The sequence below is a fragment of the Urocampus carinirostris genome, chromosome 7 (assembly GCF_059441175.1).
Source record: "Urocampus carinirostris isolate Australia breed hairy pipefish chromosome 7, RoL_Ucar_1.0, whole genome shotgun sequence".
Lineage (NCBI taxonomy): Eukaryota > Metazoa > Chordata > Actinopteri > Syngnathiformes > Syngnathidae > Urocampus > Urocampus carinirostris.
Window position 1 is genome coordinate 9,014,718 of NC_142355.1, and position 19,032 is coordinate 9,033,749.

General features: G+C 40.7%; 1 protein-coding gene across 1 annotated transcript in view; it reads right to left on the reverse strand.

Annotated features, from left to right (window-relative positions):
• The window catches only part of necab2 (N-terminal EF-hand calcium binding protein 2), a 164,912-nt gene that overhangs the window by 76,481 nt on the left and 69,399 nt on the right, over positions 1–19,032 (reverse strand). The window contains exons 6-7 of the mRNA XM_088339666.1: positions 8,899–9,035; positions 2,729–2,853 (exon numbers count right to left, since the gene is read on the reverse strand). Coding sequence (XP_088195792.1) covers positions 2,729–2,853; positions 8,899–9,035 — 262 coding nt within the window. The remainder of the gene's footprint in view (positions 1–2,728; positions 2,854–8,898; positions 9,036–19,032) is intronic.

Here is a 19,032-nt window from a genome sequence, read left to right on the forward strand (position 1 = left end):
TGCACCGCTTATCCTCAGTACGGTCGCGGGTGTGCTGGAGCCTATCCCAGCTATCTTCGGGCAGTGGGCAGGGGACACCCTGAACTGGTTGCCAGCCGGTCGCTGGGCAAACAGAGACAGACAACTCACTTGCACATTCAAACCAAGTGACCATTTGGACTGGCCAATGAACCTGAAATGCATGTTTTTGGAATGTGGGAGGAAACCGGAATGCCTGGAGCAAACCTACATAAGCAAGGGGAAAACATGCAAACTCCACACAGGAAGTTTCGATATCATGATCTTAGAGGCGCACACGTGCTAACCACTGCGCTGCCGTGCTGCCCGTGTTTTATTGTATTTTTATTATATTATCAACGCACCTGATATATTTTGAAATTGTGAAGCTGATAGAAATCCACACGCTCAAATTTAAGAACAAAACTCAATTTTGTCTCTGTGAAGGTTGCAGTCTGAAACAGCCATAAAAGTTAACTAATTCACATTATTCCTCAAATGTTAAGGCTTGGCACCAACTGCGTGGGGAATTTAGCATTGACGTCTCTGGCTGCAGAACGCTTGACCAATACACCTGACACCATTTTCAAAGGTGTCGTTTTTTATTCTGCCTTGAGTTAATTTCGTCACATATTTTCGGATCATATGACCATTCAAAAAGACAATTACAAAGACGAGAAAAGTATTACTACTGCCCGAATAAGGGCTGCGTAAAATGTGAGCCCTTAGGGCAACCATACTCTGGAGAATAGTGCCAGATTGCAACAACGACTATTTGTGTTGTTGTCATAGGTGGTTGCCGGTGTAATGGACCAAATTGCATTCATTTGTCATTATTCCTCAAGGATTGAAGGTAACCCCAGCAACTTAGCAATGACCCCAATAATATAAATAGGGAGTTTTTGATAGCTAACCTTTACTGCTGCTCAATTCAAATTGAAGATTTGATTTGTGGATGAAAACCGTGAACTAGTGACTATGTTGTAAATCTTGACTAAAGTGCAGTAAAACTTTTCTGTTTTGCTACTTTTATATATATATATATATATATATATATATATATATATATATATATATATATATATATATATGAAGAAGGTTTGCGAGTGTCTGATCTTGCTAGGGAATACCACACCGTCCACCTGCGCCTTCTGCTGACCACCACTAAGGTAAGAAATCCTGTTAGCGTAATCTTTTGTACGGAAGATTACGATAACGTGAACGTACGATTAGCCTGGGTTAGCTTTAGTTTACGTTAAACATTCAAGGTAAACATTCAGGGTGTTGGAACAGATTAAAACGATTATTTTTAATGGGAAAAATGATTTCCGTGATCGAACAAATCGGTTTTCGAACAGGGTTCTGGAACGGATTATGGTCGAGAACTGAGGTTCCACTGTATGTCGAATTAATTCGGGTGGGGAACCGTGAGCACTACCTACTGGTCGAGTCGGTAACCACCAAATTAAATTCGGAACCCAATGCAATTTAAAGCAATTTTCTTTACACTACAACAACATGTTGAACAATACCACTTATCACAATCAACCAAACCAACAACGAATCCAGCCATTCATACTCGTGTAAGCCAAAACGTACCAACACTGAGCCGACACAATATTATTTTGCAAATTGATGCACTTGAAAGAAATGGTTGGAGTCGTGGTCACCCTTATCTTGACAACGATGTAATGACATCTGGCATGGCCTCTGCCACAAAACCGTGTATGCTTCGGAGCTAAGTGGATGATAAGTGTCAGTTGAGCATCCTGTGTCTAATGAATGAGGGTGGGAAGGTAATCATAGTAGCAAATGATGGATGGGGCCGGCCATAAAATATCATAAACCGCTTTCTTCCATCTTCGTAACATTGTTAAAGTTCGTCCTATACTGTCTCAGTCGGATGCGGAGATTATAATTCACGGGTTTGTTACCTCCCGTCTCGATTACTGTAATGCACTACTCTCCGGTCTCCTGAAGTCCAGAATCAAGAGTCTTCAGCTGGTACAAAATGCCGCAGCGAGGCTTTTAACTAGGACGAAAAAGTCCTATCACATCACGTCGATTTTGGCTAACCTGCATTGGCTCCCTGTTAGCCTAAGATGTGATTTCAAGGTTCTCTTAGTATTATACAAAATCATACATGGACTTGCTCCCTCATATCTTTCAGATCTGATTTCCCCCTATGTTCCGGTCCGAAGCCTTTGTTCTGAGAGCGCCGGTCTTCTGGTGATCCCAAGAGCCAAGAAGTGTTCCGCAGGTTCGAGAGCGTTCTCCATCCGGGCACCGGTGCTGTAGAATGCTCTTCCTCCTGAGATCCGATCTGCAACCTCAGTGGAAATGTTTAAATCTAAGCTTAAGACTCACTTCTACGCTACAGCATATGAATAATCTATACTTTTCATGGACTATATCTCTGTATTATTTGTGATTGCAACATCCTTTGCTTTCTGGTAATCCTGGAAGGGGGATACCACATGTGCTTCTCAAGGTTTCTTTATTTTCTTCATGTTGAGGTTTTTTGAGTTTTTCCTTGCCCTCATGTTGGTTCCAGATCAGGGGATGGTGTAATAATAGTCTGAAAAAATAGTCTGTGTAATAACCTGTGAAGCCTTTTGAGACTCTATGTGATTAAGGGCTATACAAATAAAAATGACTTGACTTGACTTAAAAGTTATGTAATATGAGAAGGATATTTGTCCATGTGAAGGTGTGTGTGTTTGTAGGGCACCTGAGGCAGTGTTGATGGTCCTGATAGCCTCCCTCGGACTGATTCTGTTGTTAGGGGGATAATCAGGAACAACGTTGTCATGGCGCCTCTCCGACATACGGGGACTGGTCTTAGCTGGGAGATGACTGAAAGGGAATGGAATCGATTATTCAGAAGCATTCATCTCGGCCAATTCCGAAATACAATTCCCAGTGCCATCGAGCGGCATTTACATACAAACGGAAGCAAAACCACATTAATAAGATTCTTGCTTTGCAGAATATGTAGCTCGTGTTCAGGGTTGGGTAGGGTTACTTTAACTGGATTACTTTCAATTACTTTTGGATTACTCCAATACCAAATATGCTAATAAAAGACAAAAGAAACTAAATATGAATACAATGACTCAATTTTGTGCAGGCTTGGAATACATGGAACGTCAGAAATGATTTTGGCAAGCTGTTTGGATTTATTTTCATTTTGTTTCTGTCGCATTTTATGTTCGTTTTGCCGGAGATCAAAGAGATCAAAGCCAGGAGAGAAAGCTTACCACGTGTTGTGAGTCATTTTATTCATATTTAGTTTCTTTTGTCTTTTATTAGCATATTTGGTATTGGAGTAATCCAAAAGTAATTGAAAGTAATCCAGTTAAAGTAACCCTACCCCACCCTGCTCGTGTTTGACTTCTGACACTCTTACCATGCGGAATTGTGTGCTACGGAAATGTTAGGAAAACTAAGGCCTGTGGGCCATGTACAAGCTTTTTAATTCAGCACACTGAAAACATTGTTGAATAAAATAAGTACTGTATTTTCTATAGTATACGGCGCACCCCCTAAAAAGGTTTTTGGTCATTTTTAAGGTGCAATGAATTTAAACCTCAAAGGGAGCTACCATAGTTATTTATGTGTATCTGATCAGTTGACCAAATTTGCAAAACATTGTATGCAACGGGAATCGAACTTGGGACGCAGTGTGAGCATGCCCAAACCCAGGGTTGTCAAACTCATTTTAACTCGGGGGCCACACGATAGAACAAACATTCCGTCGGGGGCCGGACTAGTAGATTAAAGAGAAAAAAAAGGGATAAAGAAATAAGAGAAAGAGGGAGGGAAAAGGAGAGAGGGCGGGACAAAGAATGCAAAAGAGAGAGAGGGAGAAAGCGTGAGAAACAAAAGATAAAAAGTCGTGAGAGAAGGGGAAAAGAAAGGGAGAGGAAGAGAAATAGAAAGACAGATGGAGAGAAAAGAAAGCGCAAAGGGTATGAAGAGAGAAAGAGAAAAGAGAAAAGGAAAAAAGGAAGTTGGAGCAAAACAGGTTAAAAGACACAGAGAGAGAAAGACACAAAGAGCAACAAAAGAGGAGAAAATGAGAGACACAGAGAGTGAAAGAGAGTGAAAGAGACAGAGACAGAGTGGGAGGAATGGGCTAGAAAAGAAAGAGAGAGAGAGAGAGAGCTAGAGAAATAAATAAATACAGATACAGTGTCGTTGTTTGAGGCACCTGGCTTTGGCAACATCAAATTGACATAGTTCAACCTGCAGCTTGTTTTTCTCTTGCGCTTCTCTGAGTGTTATCTCGCGAGCCGGATACAATCCCTTAGTGGGCCTGATCTGGCCCGCAGGCCGCCTATTTGACACCTGTGCCCTAACCTAACCATTAGACCACTAGGGATACAGATAAGATATTGTATATCATATTTTGTCTCTTGACCCTAGTCCTCAGTGTTCCTCCTCAATAAAACAAAAAAAAAGAGTATTGCATTGTGAAATTTTAACTAATGTAAATTATATCCTTAATATCATTTTTAAATGATGGATTTTTTGAATTGATCAAGATATTTTCAAAATGTACTCTCATCTCATCTCGTTAGCTGCACCGCTTATCCTCAGTAGGGTCGCGGGGGTACTGGAGCCCATCTCAGCAATCATCAGGCAGTGGGCAGGGGACACCCTGAACTGGTTGTCAACCAATATAATTTTAGATATAACACATACATACAAATATCTGCATGTACTCGCTGGACCGCTGCCAGTCAATGCCAAGGTCGGGTTCATTTCAGAAGTAGCAGGAGGATACTTTCTATCGACAAAAACGGTGACCAGATGAGGTGCTGTATCTGAGTCAGATCATGGAAACCAGTACGGTTTCATATAGAAAAAGCAAATCTCTGCTCAGAAAATGGACTTGAAAGGGATGTACTTGCCCAAGAAACACCACAGGAAGTTGTGCCCCAACGACCCTGGTGGTCAAGTGATCCGTGAATGTGAAGATATTTACCGTAAATTCCGGACTATAAGCCGCTACTTTTTCCCCAACTTTCAACCCTGCGGCTTATTCAGTGATGCGGCCAATTTATCTAATTTTTCTAACGTTCGTCAGCGGTGCTCAAGTACCAAAGGTAAGATTTAGACCGGTGGAATATATGCGCAGAGGAAGACTGCAACTTCACTAAAACTGGCCGCATGCGAAAGGCAACTTTTTCGCAAGTCTGCCAGGGGATCCTAACAGCGTGGGGCAGCATTAACAAATCCACCATCACCAACGGGTTCCGAAAAGCCGTGACGGAGAGGAGGGCACACCAGGGACAGTGACCGCCCGAGTGAGGCTGCGGGAGCGTGGGACGACGTCTATATGACACTGTTTCTTTCCGACACTGAGGAAGACGACTTTGATGGCTTCAGTTCTAAGGAGGAAGATGAGGACGGTTTACCGTGATTTTTACAAGTACGGTATGTTTTTTTAACAGACCCGTTTACTGTGTTGCGAGCGTGTTGCTAGCGTGTTGCTACCATTAACTGCCCTGTCTGGCACCGTTTGGGATGAAAGTTATATTATTATTATTATTAAAGCTTTGAAAACTCTCTCGGTGTACCGTCTTTCTTTGTAAATATGTGTAACCGATGTATAATATGTATTTGCACCTGTATATTTTTGTAATGTATTTATTTGAGACACTTAATCTGATATGTTTTGCGAATTAAAAAAGAGGGGCGGAGCAAACGCGGGCTGACGGGAAGTGGGGTAAAGGTGTGTGAGACCTGTTGTCGCGGCGGACAATAGTGGATATATATTTTTCCCACCCTTACCTTTGGAAATATACACGTTTTTTCCTTGGATTAGTTTCAACGGGTACCCGGACTCTGCAGGTCTGCATCAAACCTTAAGTACCGGTATCATTTCCCGTTCATTTTGCCGGCTGTGATTTTTGGACTGTGTACTTCAATGAAGGACATTTAGTTTTAACCGCGCGACTTGAAGTCGCGTCTGGATAAATTTAATGTTTGTGTTACAATTTTTTAACGTGGGCGCATGCGGCTTATATACAGGTGCGGCTTGTGTATGTACGAAATCGGTTTTCCTCTGGAAATGTGGCGGGTGCGGCTTATAATCAGGGGCGCTCTATAGTCCGGAAGTTGCGGTATTTATAAATAGAAATTGGGAAAGAAGGATATCTATTTTCCTCATGCATTGCGCCATTTACCTCCTGATACCAAAAGCAAAAGGACAAATTGCCTGCAGTTTAAGGGATCTTTTGTGAAATCGGTCCTGACGCCTCAGTGACAAACCTAATTCACATGTCTTTATATTGTTTAAAATATATACTTTGAATAAATTACTTCGGGGTTCCCGACAGTGATTCATAGACCTGGCAGACAACCAAGCTTGTGTTGTTCCTTCATCAAGTTGTAAGTAATTATTAATGGCAACCAATTTCCATACTCATGCCCATGGACAACACTAATTCATTCGCCCCAAAATAGAGTGTCATAAGCAATGTTCCTTCTAAGCTGCACTGCTCGCACATTCTCAGCGCACAAGAAAATCTATCCAGTGCAATGTTCCCTCTAAGCTGCGTGTGTGCGCAATTGCGCACTACCCAGAGCTTTTCCGCGCACAAGAAAATCTAGCCAGCTCACAAAAATTAGGGCTCGAAATTGCTAATTAAGAAGCGAATTAAGTCAGTTACAGTGCATGAAGGTAAAAATACACGGGTTCCCCTGACGTTGTGTTCTAATTGCGGTATATGGAAGTCAAGGTCGAAGTAGAACGAAGTTGAGTCAAGTCAGTAGAGTTTTTTGAGAACCGGCTTCTTCGGCTCGGCTCACTCAAAAGAACCGGCTCTTTTGGGTCCCAAACGGCTCCTCAGGTTGTTTTTGCTCTTCTAACCCCTACATGACCAAATATTATCTAAAATTATGCACAAAATGACTTAAAGGAAGGGAGAATAGAACAAAAAAGAAAAAAATACCAAAATGAAAAAGTATTGAAAAGCTGAGAAAAAAAGAAACAAAAGGAAGAGAAAAAAGAGGGAAAAATTCAGAAAAAAAGCCAGAAAAAGAGATAAGAAAGAAACAAAGGAAAAAAGTAAATAGAGAACAAAAGAAAAAAAGTAACAGCTAGGAAAAAATAAACACAATGAGATTTTTTTAAAGGAATTAAAAAAAAAAACAGAAAAAAACAGGGAAAAAGAAGAAAAAGTTTGTGTTGCATTCAAATAATTTCCAATCATACCAAGTCAATCTTGTTGCCAACATTGTACTTCCACTCAAAAATGTGATTAAATACAGTTCTGTATCGTGCAACCGACTAAATAAGCCCCCCAAAATGTTAGTATTATGCGACAAAAGATACCAGGAAAAAAAAATGGAAAACTTGTGAAAGAATTGTTGTAAAACAAATGACGTTTGTAGGCCGTACAACTTTTGCAATAATACATTAGTCAATTCATTCAAAAGTGATTTTTTTTTTTTTTGCATTGCCGGAAACTCAGCAAAATGTAACGTGATGTCAAGTTTTGGACATGTTTGATAATGACTTAGTTGCCACACTTGGGATTGCCGTTGCTCACTGTTGTTTCAAACGTTGCTCACCAGTTTTGTGTTAACGCTCAGCCCCGTGGAAAATTAGAGGGAACATTGGTCATAAGCCATCCAAATTAGGGACCGTGCACACACACACACACACTTTCTGCTTATCATCTCGTTCCATTACAAGTCTTTCTAATCCCTGACCAGCAGCTAATTTTCTGGGGAGATACTGACACTACTGCACACTTTGGTTAACACTGGTTCACTGTTTTGCAGATTTTTAATTACATTTTTCTTTCTTATCATTGAAATACGTTCCGTGTTGTAATACAGCACGCAGCAAATCCTATCACGGGAAGGAAGGGCTTTATGTATTGGGTGGGAGTCACTGTCGGGGTGCACGGTTATGATAGGCTGGTGTATGCTGTCAGTCAATCGGCCAGTCGAGTGAATGTGTCCCGCCCAAAACAAACTCCCAATGCACAGCTACAGTTTGCTTTTAGCCGCTTGTTACATTGAAAATAAATTCATCGATTGAATCGGACTTTGAGGAAAGTCAGAAAAGCGCAGACATGTCGATCACCAGCGGGTGCTGCGTGGATTGTTATCAGATCCGGGAAGTGAAGGCAGTGAGGCTGCAGTTACCGCCCGATGCTTCAGCCACCCCTGCCGAGCCTGTATCTCACCAACGCCAGACCCATTACCCATGAAACAGACGACCTGAAGCTTGTGAAGTATCTATCTATCTGTCTGTCTGTCTGTCTGTCTGTCTGTCTGTCTGTCTGTCCGTCCGTCCGTCCGTCCGTCCGTCCGTCCGTCCGTCCGTCCGTCCGTCCGTCCGTCCCTCCCTCCCTCCGTCCCTCCCTCCCTCCCTCCCTCCCTCCCTCCGTCCGTCCGTCCATCTATCTATCTATCTATCTATCTATCTATCTATCTATCTATCTATCTATCTATCTATCTATCTATCTATCTATCTATCTATCTATCTATCTATCTATCTATAACTTGAGGGAAACTGCTAAATTATGGACAGTAGTATTTTAATCATTGTAGAAACCTGGCTCAACTACAAGATACTCGATAGTCTCTAAATTTCTCTTCTTTTTTTTGCACTGGAATGAGAACACCCTCCAAGGTAATTGTACTTTTGAATACTGACAATGAGGACCATTTAATTATGTGTTTTTATTTGTAGATCTAAAGTTATTATTTTGTTATAGTGGTTTACTTTTAGTTGGTAAGGACGTCATCTCGAGGTAAGTTTGACCCTCGGGGGCTTTTATGAAGGTGCAACTTTTTGCGGAGTTCTGGTCCCTATTGACCGCAATAAGTGAGGGATTACTGTATTTGCAAGGTCACAAAACTGCAAAAGAGACTCACCCTGACTGGCCGTGTTGTTCATCAATGGCATCTACAGCACTTTCCACAGAGTTTAAAAGAGACTGGATCTGATTGGCTGATTCCTTCAGGAGAAAACGGGTGACAAACTGCTCCACGTTTGTTCCTCTCTCATAAACCTGTTCAAAAAAATGGAAGAGTCATATAAGTAAATACAGTTTTCTATTAGTATGGATATCTCGCTTTATACCATTCTATTTATTTCTGGTATGATTCGCTTTCCAGTTTTTGAATCAAACATCTGCCTTTCTTGCATCATCTCCTTGGAACTGGCTCTCCACTTGAGGGCTCTTTGAATACGGTAAATTCCGGACTATAAGCCGCTACTTTTTTCCCTAACTTTCAACCCTGCGGCTTATTCAGTGATGCGGCCCATTTATGTAATTTTTCTAACGGCCGCTAGCGGCGCTCGAGTGTTGCTACCATTAACTGCCCTGTCGAAGCTATATTATTATTATTAAAGCTTTGAAAACTCTCTCGGTGTGAGGGGCGGAACAAACGCGGGGTGTTGAGTTTAAGTGGGGACCGCTAAAGGTGAGGGACAGACAAGGAAAGAAGAGGGGGTAAAAAGTTGGTTAAAAAAAAAGGAGTTGCGTGAGTAAATGTGTTCATCTGATATAATTTTTCCCACCCTTACCTTTGGAAATATACAATTTTTTCCTTGGATTACTTTCAACGGGACCTGGACTCTGCAGGTCTGCATCAAACCTTAAGTACCGGTATCATTTTCCGTTCATTATGCTGGCTGTGATTTTTGGACGGTGGACTTTGATGAAGGACATTTAATTTCAATAGCGGGACTTGAAGTCGGGTTTGGGTTAATTTTGTGTTTGTGTTACATGTTTAAATGTGGGCGCATGCGGCTTATAAACAGGTGCGGCTTGTGTATGTACAAAATCGGTTTTCCTCTCAAAATGTGGTGGGTGCGGCTTATAATCAGGTGCGCTCTATAGCCCGGAATTTACGGTAATAGTTTATCTGTTTCGATAATGGCCTCTCTGATTGTACCAAGCTAACTAAATTCATAAGTCAGAATCTAATCAATTCATCTGAGGGTGAATGGAACTGGGTGGTTTGTTTCAGATTGTATTCGTAGAAAAAGAAAACGTGTTTTGAATGTTACATTTGGATAACTCAGTCACACATCACAAAATGAAAAGCTAATCAAAAATAACAATTTCACAACAGATTGAACTTTTAGATTGCGATAAAGAGAATTCACTTGGTCACCAATTTTGTCTGAGGAAATTCTGAGGTATAAAAACATGGAACTACTTTTTACAAACTCAAATAACGATGTTATAAAAAGTAGTTCCATGTTTTTATAAATATACATAAAACCTTTACCCCACTTCCCGTCAGCCCGCGTTTACGATGTTCCCTTTCAGTCATCTCCCAGCTAAGACCAGGAGTGTTGCTTTCACTCCTTATATTACGTTTGGTAGTAGGGGTGAGCGATATTTGGAATTTTGGTATCGATCCAATCCAAGTAAATAAGGGTAGGATTGATCGATACCGATCCTGTACTTTTTGCTTGGAATCTGTTGACTAATTACGTTGAGTAACTATATTATTCTGATAAACACAGCACAGAAATTTTAGGCATTGAAAATGATTTCTTATTAAATAACTACAGTGCAAAGGTTTCAGTATAAAAAAAGAAAATGACGCGAGAGGTGGAATCAATACGAGTTACTGGATACACGAGCAGGATACTGGACAGGACGGGACAGACAGAATCGATACCGGATACTGGACACACGAGCAGATACTGGACAGGACGTAACAGACAGGATCGATACCGGATTCAGGATACACGAGCAGGATACTGGTGAGGACGGGACAGGCGGAATCAATACTAGAAACCGGATGCACGAGCAAGATACCGGACATGACGGGACAGATGGGATCGATACCGGATACCAGACAGGACGTGACAGACAGGATCGATACCGGATGCAGGATACACGAGCAGGAAACAGGTGAGGACAGGACAGGCGGAATAAATACCGGAAACTGGATGCACGAGCAAGATACTGGACAGGACGGGACAGACGGGATCGATACCGGATACCGGACAGGACAGGATAGATGGGATCGATACGAGTTACTGGATACACGAGCAGGATACTGGACAGGACGGGACAGACAGAATCGATACCGGATATTGGACACACGAGCAGATACTGGACAGGACGTAACAGACACGATCGATACCGGATTCAGGATACACGAGCAGGATACTGGTGAGGACGGAACAGGCGGAATCAATACTAGAAACCGGATGCACGAGCAAGATACCGGACATGACGGGACAGATGGGATCGATACCGGATACCAGACAGGACGTGACAGACAGGATCGATACCGGATGCAGGATCCACGAGCAGGATACAGGTGAGGACGGGACAGGTGGGATCGATACCGGATACCGAATGCACGAGCAAGATACCGGACGGGACTGACGGGATCGATACCGGATGCTAGATTCACAAGCGGGATCCCGGACAGGACGGGACAAAGTCAAAATGCTTGCCTTGCAAGTGCAGAGGTTCATTGACGGACTGACAAGGAGTGACTGAGAGCACCGAGTTTAAATAGGAGGGGAACCAATCAGGCAACAAGCAGCAGCTGTTGCCAGAAGAGCGGGCGCAGGTGACGGCAATGGGAAATCGTGACAGCTTGTTAACTCTCCTGTTGTCCTGGGTGCGCATAGAGAATTGACACTTTGAGGAAATTGATGGAAGACTGAAATATTGATACCAGGACAATAGTATTGATCTGATCCAAGTACTTGCTTGATATTGATTATATTGATATTTTGATCGACCTGCCCACCCCTAATTGACACTCAACCAAAAGAATATGGATAATATTTGCAGACAGAAATTGTGAGTGCAGATTCTCAATGTGATCTGGTATTTGTTTACAATAACACCTTTTGATAGACTGTACCTGTTTATTTTTTGTAACCACTCATTTTTATTCCTAAATCGAGTTACCAGATCTGTCGCTTTAGTAACAATGTGAATTGCAGAAAAGGTAGTATCACATACTCAGAATGTAGCAATTGACTTGGTACCATAACATCAGTTCTTGTGACATCCCTAAACTTGGGTTCAGACTTCCTGTGATTAAGCGCTGTACTAATAACCAGGACCGACTGACTGATACTTAAAACGGATATTGCTCCCCTTGACAAACTGGGTGCCCAAATTGTCTATTTTTATTTTGTTACACCGCTTTTAACGAGATAACGGCAGACAAGTAGATAAGAGGCTGACAGCAATTAAAACTGAATATGAAACAGATTCGGAGCAGTGTCAAGAACAGTTTTTGCAAAGACTGAGATTCGTAATAACTGCAGTGCATGAGCAGTCCATATTCATAAATCTGCACTAATAATACCCAAACAACCGTCAAGAGTTGGGCTCTTGTGAAAACAATCATGTATAACTGTAACCGCGGTGTACCTGTCACACCAAAGATACACATTCACGCTGGACTGGATGATGGGGTTTTTATTACAGTTGCTGCAAATGAGTCACAACACGTGGAAAGCTTCTCTGCTGGCTTTGATCTCGTTGGCAGCACGCTGTTAGACTGCCCAATACATTTTCTTTACAGTTGAGATACAATACAAGTTCAGAAAATCAACCATGACTATTATTTTTTACATCCATTTCAACAAAATACTTTTAACAAGAGATTGTATAGTGCTTTTTTAACGTTTACAATGAATTCAACATATTTTTCCCTAAACTGAATTTTAACCAACATCATCCTTTTTATCTTCTAAATCTAAATAATAACAATAACGAGCATAAAAACGTGTACAATTTACCTGCAAATGAATGAGTCACAACACAACATGAGGTAAGCTTCTCTGCTGGCTTTGATCTCTATAAGGGGAATTAGCATTTTAGCACAACATGCAACTGTGCATGTTGAGAGATTTGTCAGCTGGGGTTTTAATGTTTAAAATTAATTTTTTGCGGAGCACCAAAAGATATTGTCTTACAGTTGGCAGCACGCTGTTAGACTGCCAACAACTCCCACCTTCCTGTCGCAAAGTCTAAAGCCAAACCAAACCTTACCCCATACCAGCAGGTGGCACTGTTGGACTCATCATTGCAGGACACTTACACAAAAACTATACAACATATTTCAGCAGGAATTTCAATAAAACAAAAGTTATTATTACACCCGTTACATAACGTCTTTTTGGAATCAAATGACATAATTGCCTTCCATTAAATGTTGTAGTAGTAAAGTAATGCTTTATCATAGTACTACTATAGTAGTTCTTTTGTAGTATTTAGGTGTATTTTTTTAGAATCTTACTGAATATGACCTTTTTTGTAGTATTACTGTATTATTTTTGTAGTATTATTTTAGTTTCATTTTTGTAGTATGCCTGAGGTGGGATTTTTGTGGTATTTCTATCATCTTATTTCTGTAGTGTTTTTGTAATATCAATGTAGTAGTATTCTTGGAGTTTTCTGTAGTATCCCTTTATCAGGATTGTTTGTAGTATTTCTGTAGTATTTTGTAGTATCACTGTAGTTGTATTTTTGTAGAATTTCTGTAGTAGGTTTTTTGCAGAATTTCTGTAGTGGGATTATTGTATTATATCTTTTGTAGGATTTTTGTTTTATTTGTATTCTAGTATTTTTGTACTATTACCTAAGATGCATTTTTGTAGCCTTATATTTTATAATACCCAAACAACCGTCAAGAGTTGAGGTCTTGTGATAACAATTATGTATAACGTTTTTTTGGAATCAAATGACATAATTGCCTTCCATTAAATATTGTACAATTTAAATGTTGTACAATTTCACAGCTTTAAGTCAGACTTGAAGACAACGGCATAACAGCATCTTATTTACAGCAAAACACTGCGGTATTCTACTCCGATGCAGTATTTAATCTTTTTTTAAACAAAATGACTGGGCCCACCTTGTTTTGAAACCACTTTTTACAATTAGCACTCGAAATGCAAAATGGACTTAAAATATTTTGCTTTTGTTTGTATAGGGCTAAGGATAAGTTACAATTTCAATACCGTAGATTTGGGAGTGCATCTGAATAAAAACTGCATGATAGATAGATAGATAGATGCTAATACCCACTGTAGCGTGTTATATAGAGTATCTAAATAGAGCTACACAGAATACATATTGCAATAAAATTCGGTAATATGCAATGTAGGGGGTGTGGTTTAATGTGGGCCTTTACTCTGCCAAGTGGAGTTAAAGAGCCTCACGGCATGAGGAAGAAAATATCTCTTCAGTCTGTCCGTGGTACAAGACAGTGACAGCAGTCTGTCGCTGAAGCTGCTCTTCTGTCTGGATATGATGCTGTGTAGTGGATGTGATGAATAAAATGAGTAAGTTTAAGAAAGAAACTCAACTTTTTTTATGTACAAGCCTCACCAGATTTTAAGCCGCAGCTATAAATATTAACTCATTCACATGCGGCGGGGAAATGTCTGGCACAGAAAAGTCACAAATTATGTTGTGATGAAGACACTTGTTTGAGGACTGTCCTCAGCTGCCAATCAGAGCAAACTAGGGCAGCAGTCAATATATTAAAAAAAACATTTTCAGGACAATACTCAATGGCTAAAATTCTGAGGTCTGCACAATCAAAACAGCCTGTACAGATGCAGAGCTATGCATCTCATATTAATCTCTCCCATTCCCTGCACACATAACAATGTTATAGAGAGGAGAACAGATATTGCTGCTACTACAAAAGAGGAATCCAATGCTGCTCGTGGCTGTAAAAGTTTGCCCAACCTTGTCTAACAATAATTGATGGAGCAATATCAATGCTTTAACTCCAAACTGTAAATAAACAAACAGCTTATACTTTTTTTGCGTTGACTTATGTGTTTGAGGTAAAAATTACCGGAAAGTTAAAGGTTCAATAAAACTCCACTCAACTCATCTCATTAGCTGCACCGCTTATCCTTAGTAAGGTCGCGGGGGTGCTGGAGCCCATCCCGGCAATCATCGGGCAGTGGGCAGGGGACACCCTGAACTGGTTGCCAGCCAATCACAGGGCACACAGGGACCGGCCAATCCACCTGAAATGCATGTCTTTGGAATGTGGGAGGGAACCGGAGTGCCCGGAGGAAACCCACGCAAACACAGGGAGAACATACAAACTCCGCACAGTAAGTCCGGTAGCTGGATTTGAACCCACACAGGAGGTTCCCAAGACCTTAGAACTGTACCGCACACGCGCTAACCACTGCTCCGCCGTGCTGCCCTCAATAAAACTCCTTAAAATTAAAATTAAAAATTTGAAATATTTAATTCACCCCATGTTCCTGTCCAGAGCCTTCACTCTGAAAACGCTGGACTACTAGTGATCCCAAGAGCCAAGAAGAGATCCACAGGTTCGAGGGCATTCTCTATTTGGGCCCGGTGCTGTGGAGGGCTCTGTCCTCTGAGATTTGATCTGCAACCTCAGTGGAACTGTTTAAATCTAGGCTTGAAACACACTTCTATTCTATAGCTCTATTTCATGTTGACAATGTCTGTTTATTGTTTGTTAATGCTTTGCAACATGGTCATCCTTTATATTTTTTATTTTATATTATCCCTTAAGTATTTCATATTTTATTTGTATTTTTACTGTTTGGTAATGCAACATCCATTACAGCCCGGTCATCCTAGAAGGAGGATTACCCAATGTGCGGTCCCTTCCCAAGTTTTTTTCATTTACCTCATGCTGTGGTTTTTGAGTTTTTCCTTGCTCTCATGTACGGTTTAGATCAGGGGATGGTGTACTAATAGTCTGTAGTTTGTGGTCTGTGCAGCTCGTTGAGACTCCTTGTGATTAAGGGCTAAATAAAAACAGATAAACATGACTTGACTTGACTCCTCGAATACACTATTTGGAGACTTGTATTCCATCCATCCATCCATTATCTGCACCGCTTATCCTCAGTAGGGTCGCGGGGGTGCTGGAGCCCATGCCAGCTGTCTTCGGGCAGTGGGTAGAGGGCACCCTGAACTGTTTGCCAGCCAATCGCAGGGCAGACAACCATTCATACACACACTTTATACCTAGGGACGATTTGGACCGGCCAATTAACCTAACATGCATGTTTTTGGAATGTGGGAGGAAACCGGAGTGCCCGGAGGAAACCCACACAAGCACGGGGAGAACATGCAAACTCCACGCAGGAAGGCACTATCTCATGACCTCAGAACAGTGCCGCACATGCGCCAACCACTGCGCTGCCCTGCTGCCCAGACTTGTATTCGTTAATTAATTCCATGTCATAATCAGGGTTGGGTAGGGTTACTTTAAATGGATTACTTTCAATTACTTTTGGATTACTCCAATACCAAATATGCTAATAAAAGACAAAACAAACTAAATATGAATAACATTACTCAATTCTGTGCAGGCTTGGGGAGTAACGGAATACATGGAACGGCAAAAATGATGTTGGCAAGCTGTTTGGATTTATTTTCATTTTGTTTCTGTCGCATTTTATGTCAGTTTTGCCGGAGATCCAAGAGATCAAAGCCAGGAGAGAAAGCTTACCACGTGTTGTGAGTCATCATTTTATTCATATTTAGTTTCTTTTGTCTTTTATTAGCATATTCGGTATCGGAGTAATCCAAAAGTAATTGAAAGTAATCCAGTTAAAGTAACCCTACCCAACCCTGGTCATAATGCTTAAAAGTGAAAAGATTTCGTATTCAAAATGACTTAACTCTTACTGCCTGGGGTAAAAATGGGTTATTGAATTAGATTGGAATATCCAGGCTTTGCATACAAGGATTAAAAAAAGTCATTTGCTCGGCGTTGAAAAGCCGAACATGTAAACGTCATAATTGAGTGCACTCGCACTCCGGAGAGAGCAAAGTCAAGCAGTCATGTCAGCTTAACTGTCAGAAGTCACAGGGAAGTGATTCAGGGAGACAATTAGGGTTCCAGTGTAGTCAGCCGTTCTTTCCTCTTCTCTAATCAAACACAAACATTCCCTGGAGACGCACCTTCGTGCAGGCCACATTGACTTCTATTATCCCCACTTGATGGTTTCCATAAAAAAATGGTACACCTGGGGTCAGCCATCATTAAACATGCAATCAAATGAAGAAACATATTCTTTTTTGCTTCAGTGACATTCTCTGGGCTACATACACTAGAATAGAATAGATAGAATAGAATATACCTTTATTGTCATTGTTACAAATTGGGTTAACATATTGTGACAACGAAATTGGGCATGACACTCCAGTTTTACACATTCACAGTGAGGTATAAGCCAAGAAGATAAAGGAACAGAGAAGATAAGGTTATAAAACAAGGGGGATAAGGCTATAGTTATAATTTACATGGTATTTACACAAGAAATATCGGCATGTGGGATGTTACATACAGTGTTGTCGTGATACCGTTGGTATCATAAGGGTTGTGCAATATTGCATTTGGTGCAAACTACACATAACGCATTGGGTTACAAAATTTGGCCAAGGCGCCCGTCCTGGAGACCCATCCCGTTTTTCTCCCTGTAGTCTACGTCACAGGCCAGAAACGGACACAGGACCCAATAGCGCTCTTTTCCTCAGTTTTTATTGATAGATAGGGAGAGTAAAGCTTGCTTCCACGATCTGATGGCTGACTGACAAAAGAAGCGAGCGGCCGTGTCTGGCGAGGAAGATCGCAGACAGGCGGGAATAGCAGGTCGTTGGCCGGGACTGGAGATCAAAGGCGGTGTCGAGTTCGTAAGCGAGGTCGGTAGCAGGAGGCAGGTCGGTAACGGGGCGAAACAGGTCAGGTAACAGGCAGGCAGAACGGGGCGTAGTCAGGTCCGGAAACAGGTTGGCAAAACAAAGATCAGGCAGAAAAAAACAGGGCAGGAACGGGGTCGGACGAAAAGGCTCACTGAGCTGAAGGCAACAGTTCGCATAACGATCTGACGGCTTCCAAGAGGAAGCTGGGGGTTTAAAAAGAGAGTGTCCACCAATAAGCTGTCCGGGCTGTTGGCGCCAATTAAGCCGCCGCAGCTGGGCTCAATCAGCAATCATGACAGTCTATATACATGCTGCAGGCATCAACATGTTATATTTCATTTTGTACTTCTTTTTCATTAAATACGTTTAATCCAACAGGTTTTAATACACTCACAGTTAAAGCAATGTACTGTAATACATTAAGTCCCTGTTATCAGCACTTTGGTTTTGTAGTATTATCGGAGTAAGATTTTGTAGTACTTCTGTGGTAGGATTTTTGTCAAATTTCTGTACTCTGATTATTGCATTATTTCTTTCGTAAAACGTTTGTGGTATTTGCATTACAAGATTTTTGTGTTATTTCTGTAGTATTTATTTAGTTGTATTTTTTTAGTATTTCCGTGGTATGATTTTTGTAAAATCACCGTAGTAGTATTCCGGTAGTATTATTGTAGTATAGTCGTAGTAGTATTTTTGTAGTATTGCAGTAGGAGGATTCCATATTAGGATTTTTGTATTATATCTGTAGTATCTTGGTACTATTACCTAAGTTGTGTTTTTATAGCATTTCTGTATGAGTATTTTTGCAGTAGTAATGCTTTATCATAGTAGTGCTATAGTAGTTCTTTTGTTGTATTTAGGGGTATTTTTTTAGAATCTTACTGAATATGACCTTTGTGGAATATATGTAGCAGGATTTATGGATTATTTCTGTAATATTCTGTAGTTTGTTTGTAGTATTACTGTATTATTTTTATGGTATTGTTTTAGTTTATTTTTTTTGTAATATGTCTGTTGTGGGTTCTTCGTAGTTTTTCCCTTATACTATTTCTGTCGTATTTTTGCAATATTACCATAGTAGAATTTTTGGGGAATTCCAAAGTCGGATTTTTTTACTATTCCCATAATAGGATTCTAGTAGTTTTTCTGTAGTATTTTGGTTGTTTTGTCAAAGAAGTACTTTTGTAGTATTGCAACAGTAGGAATCCATATTGGGATTTTTTGCAGTATTTCTGTAGTAATTTTGTACTATTATCTTAGATGCATTTTTGCAGTATTTCCGTATTAGTATTTCTGTAGTAGTATTTCCTAACCATAGTACTACCATAGTAGTAGTTTTGTTGTATTTAGT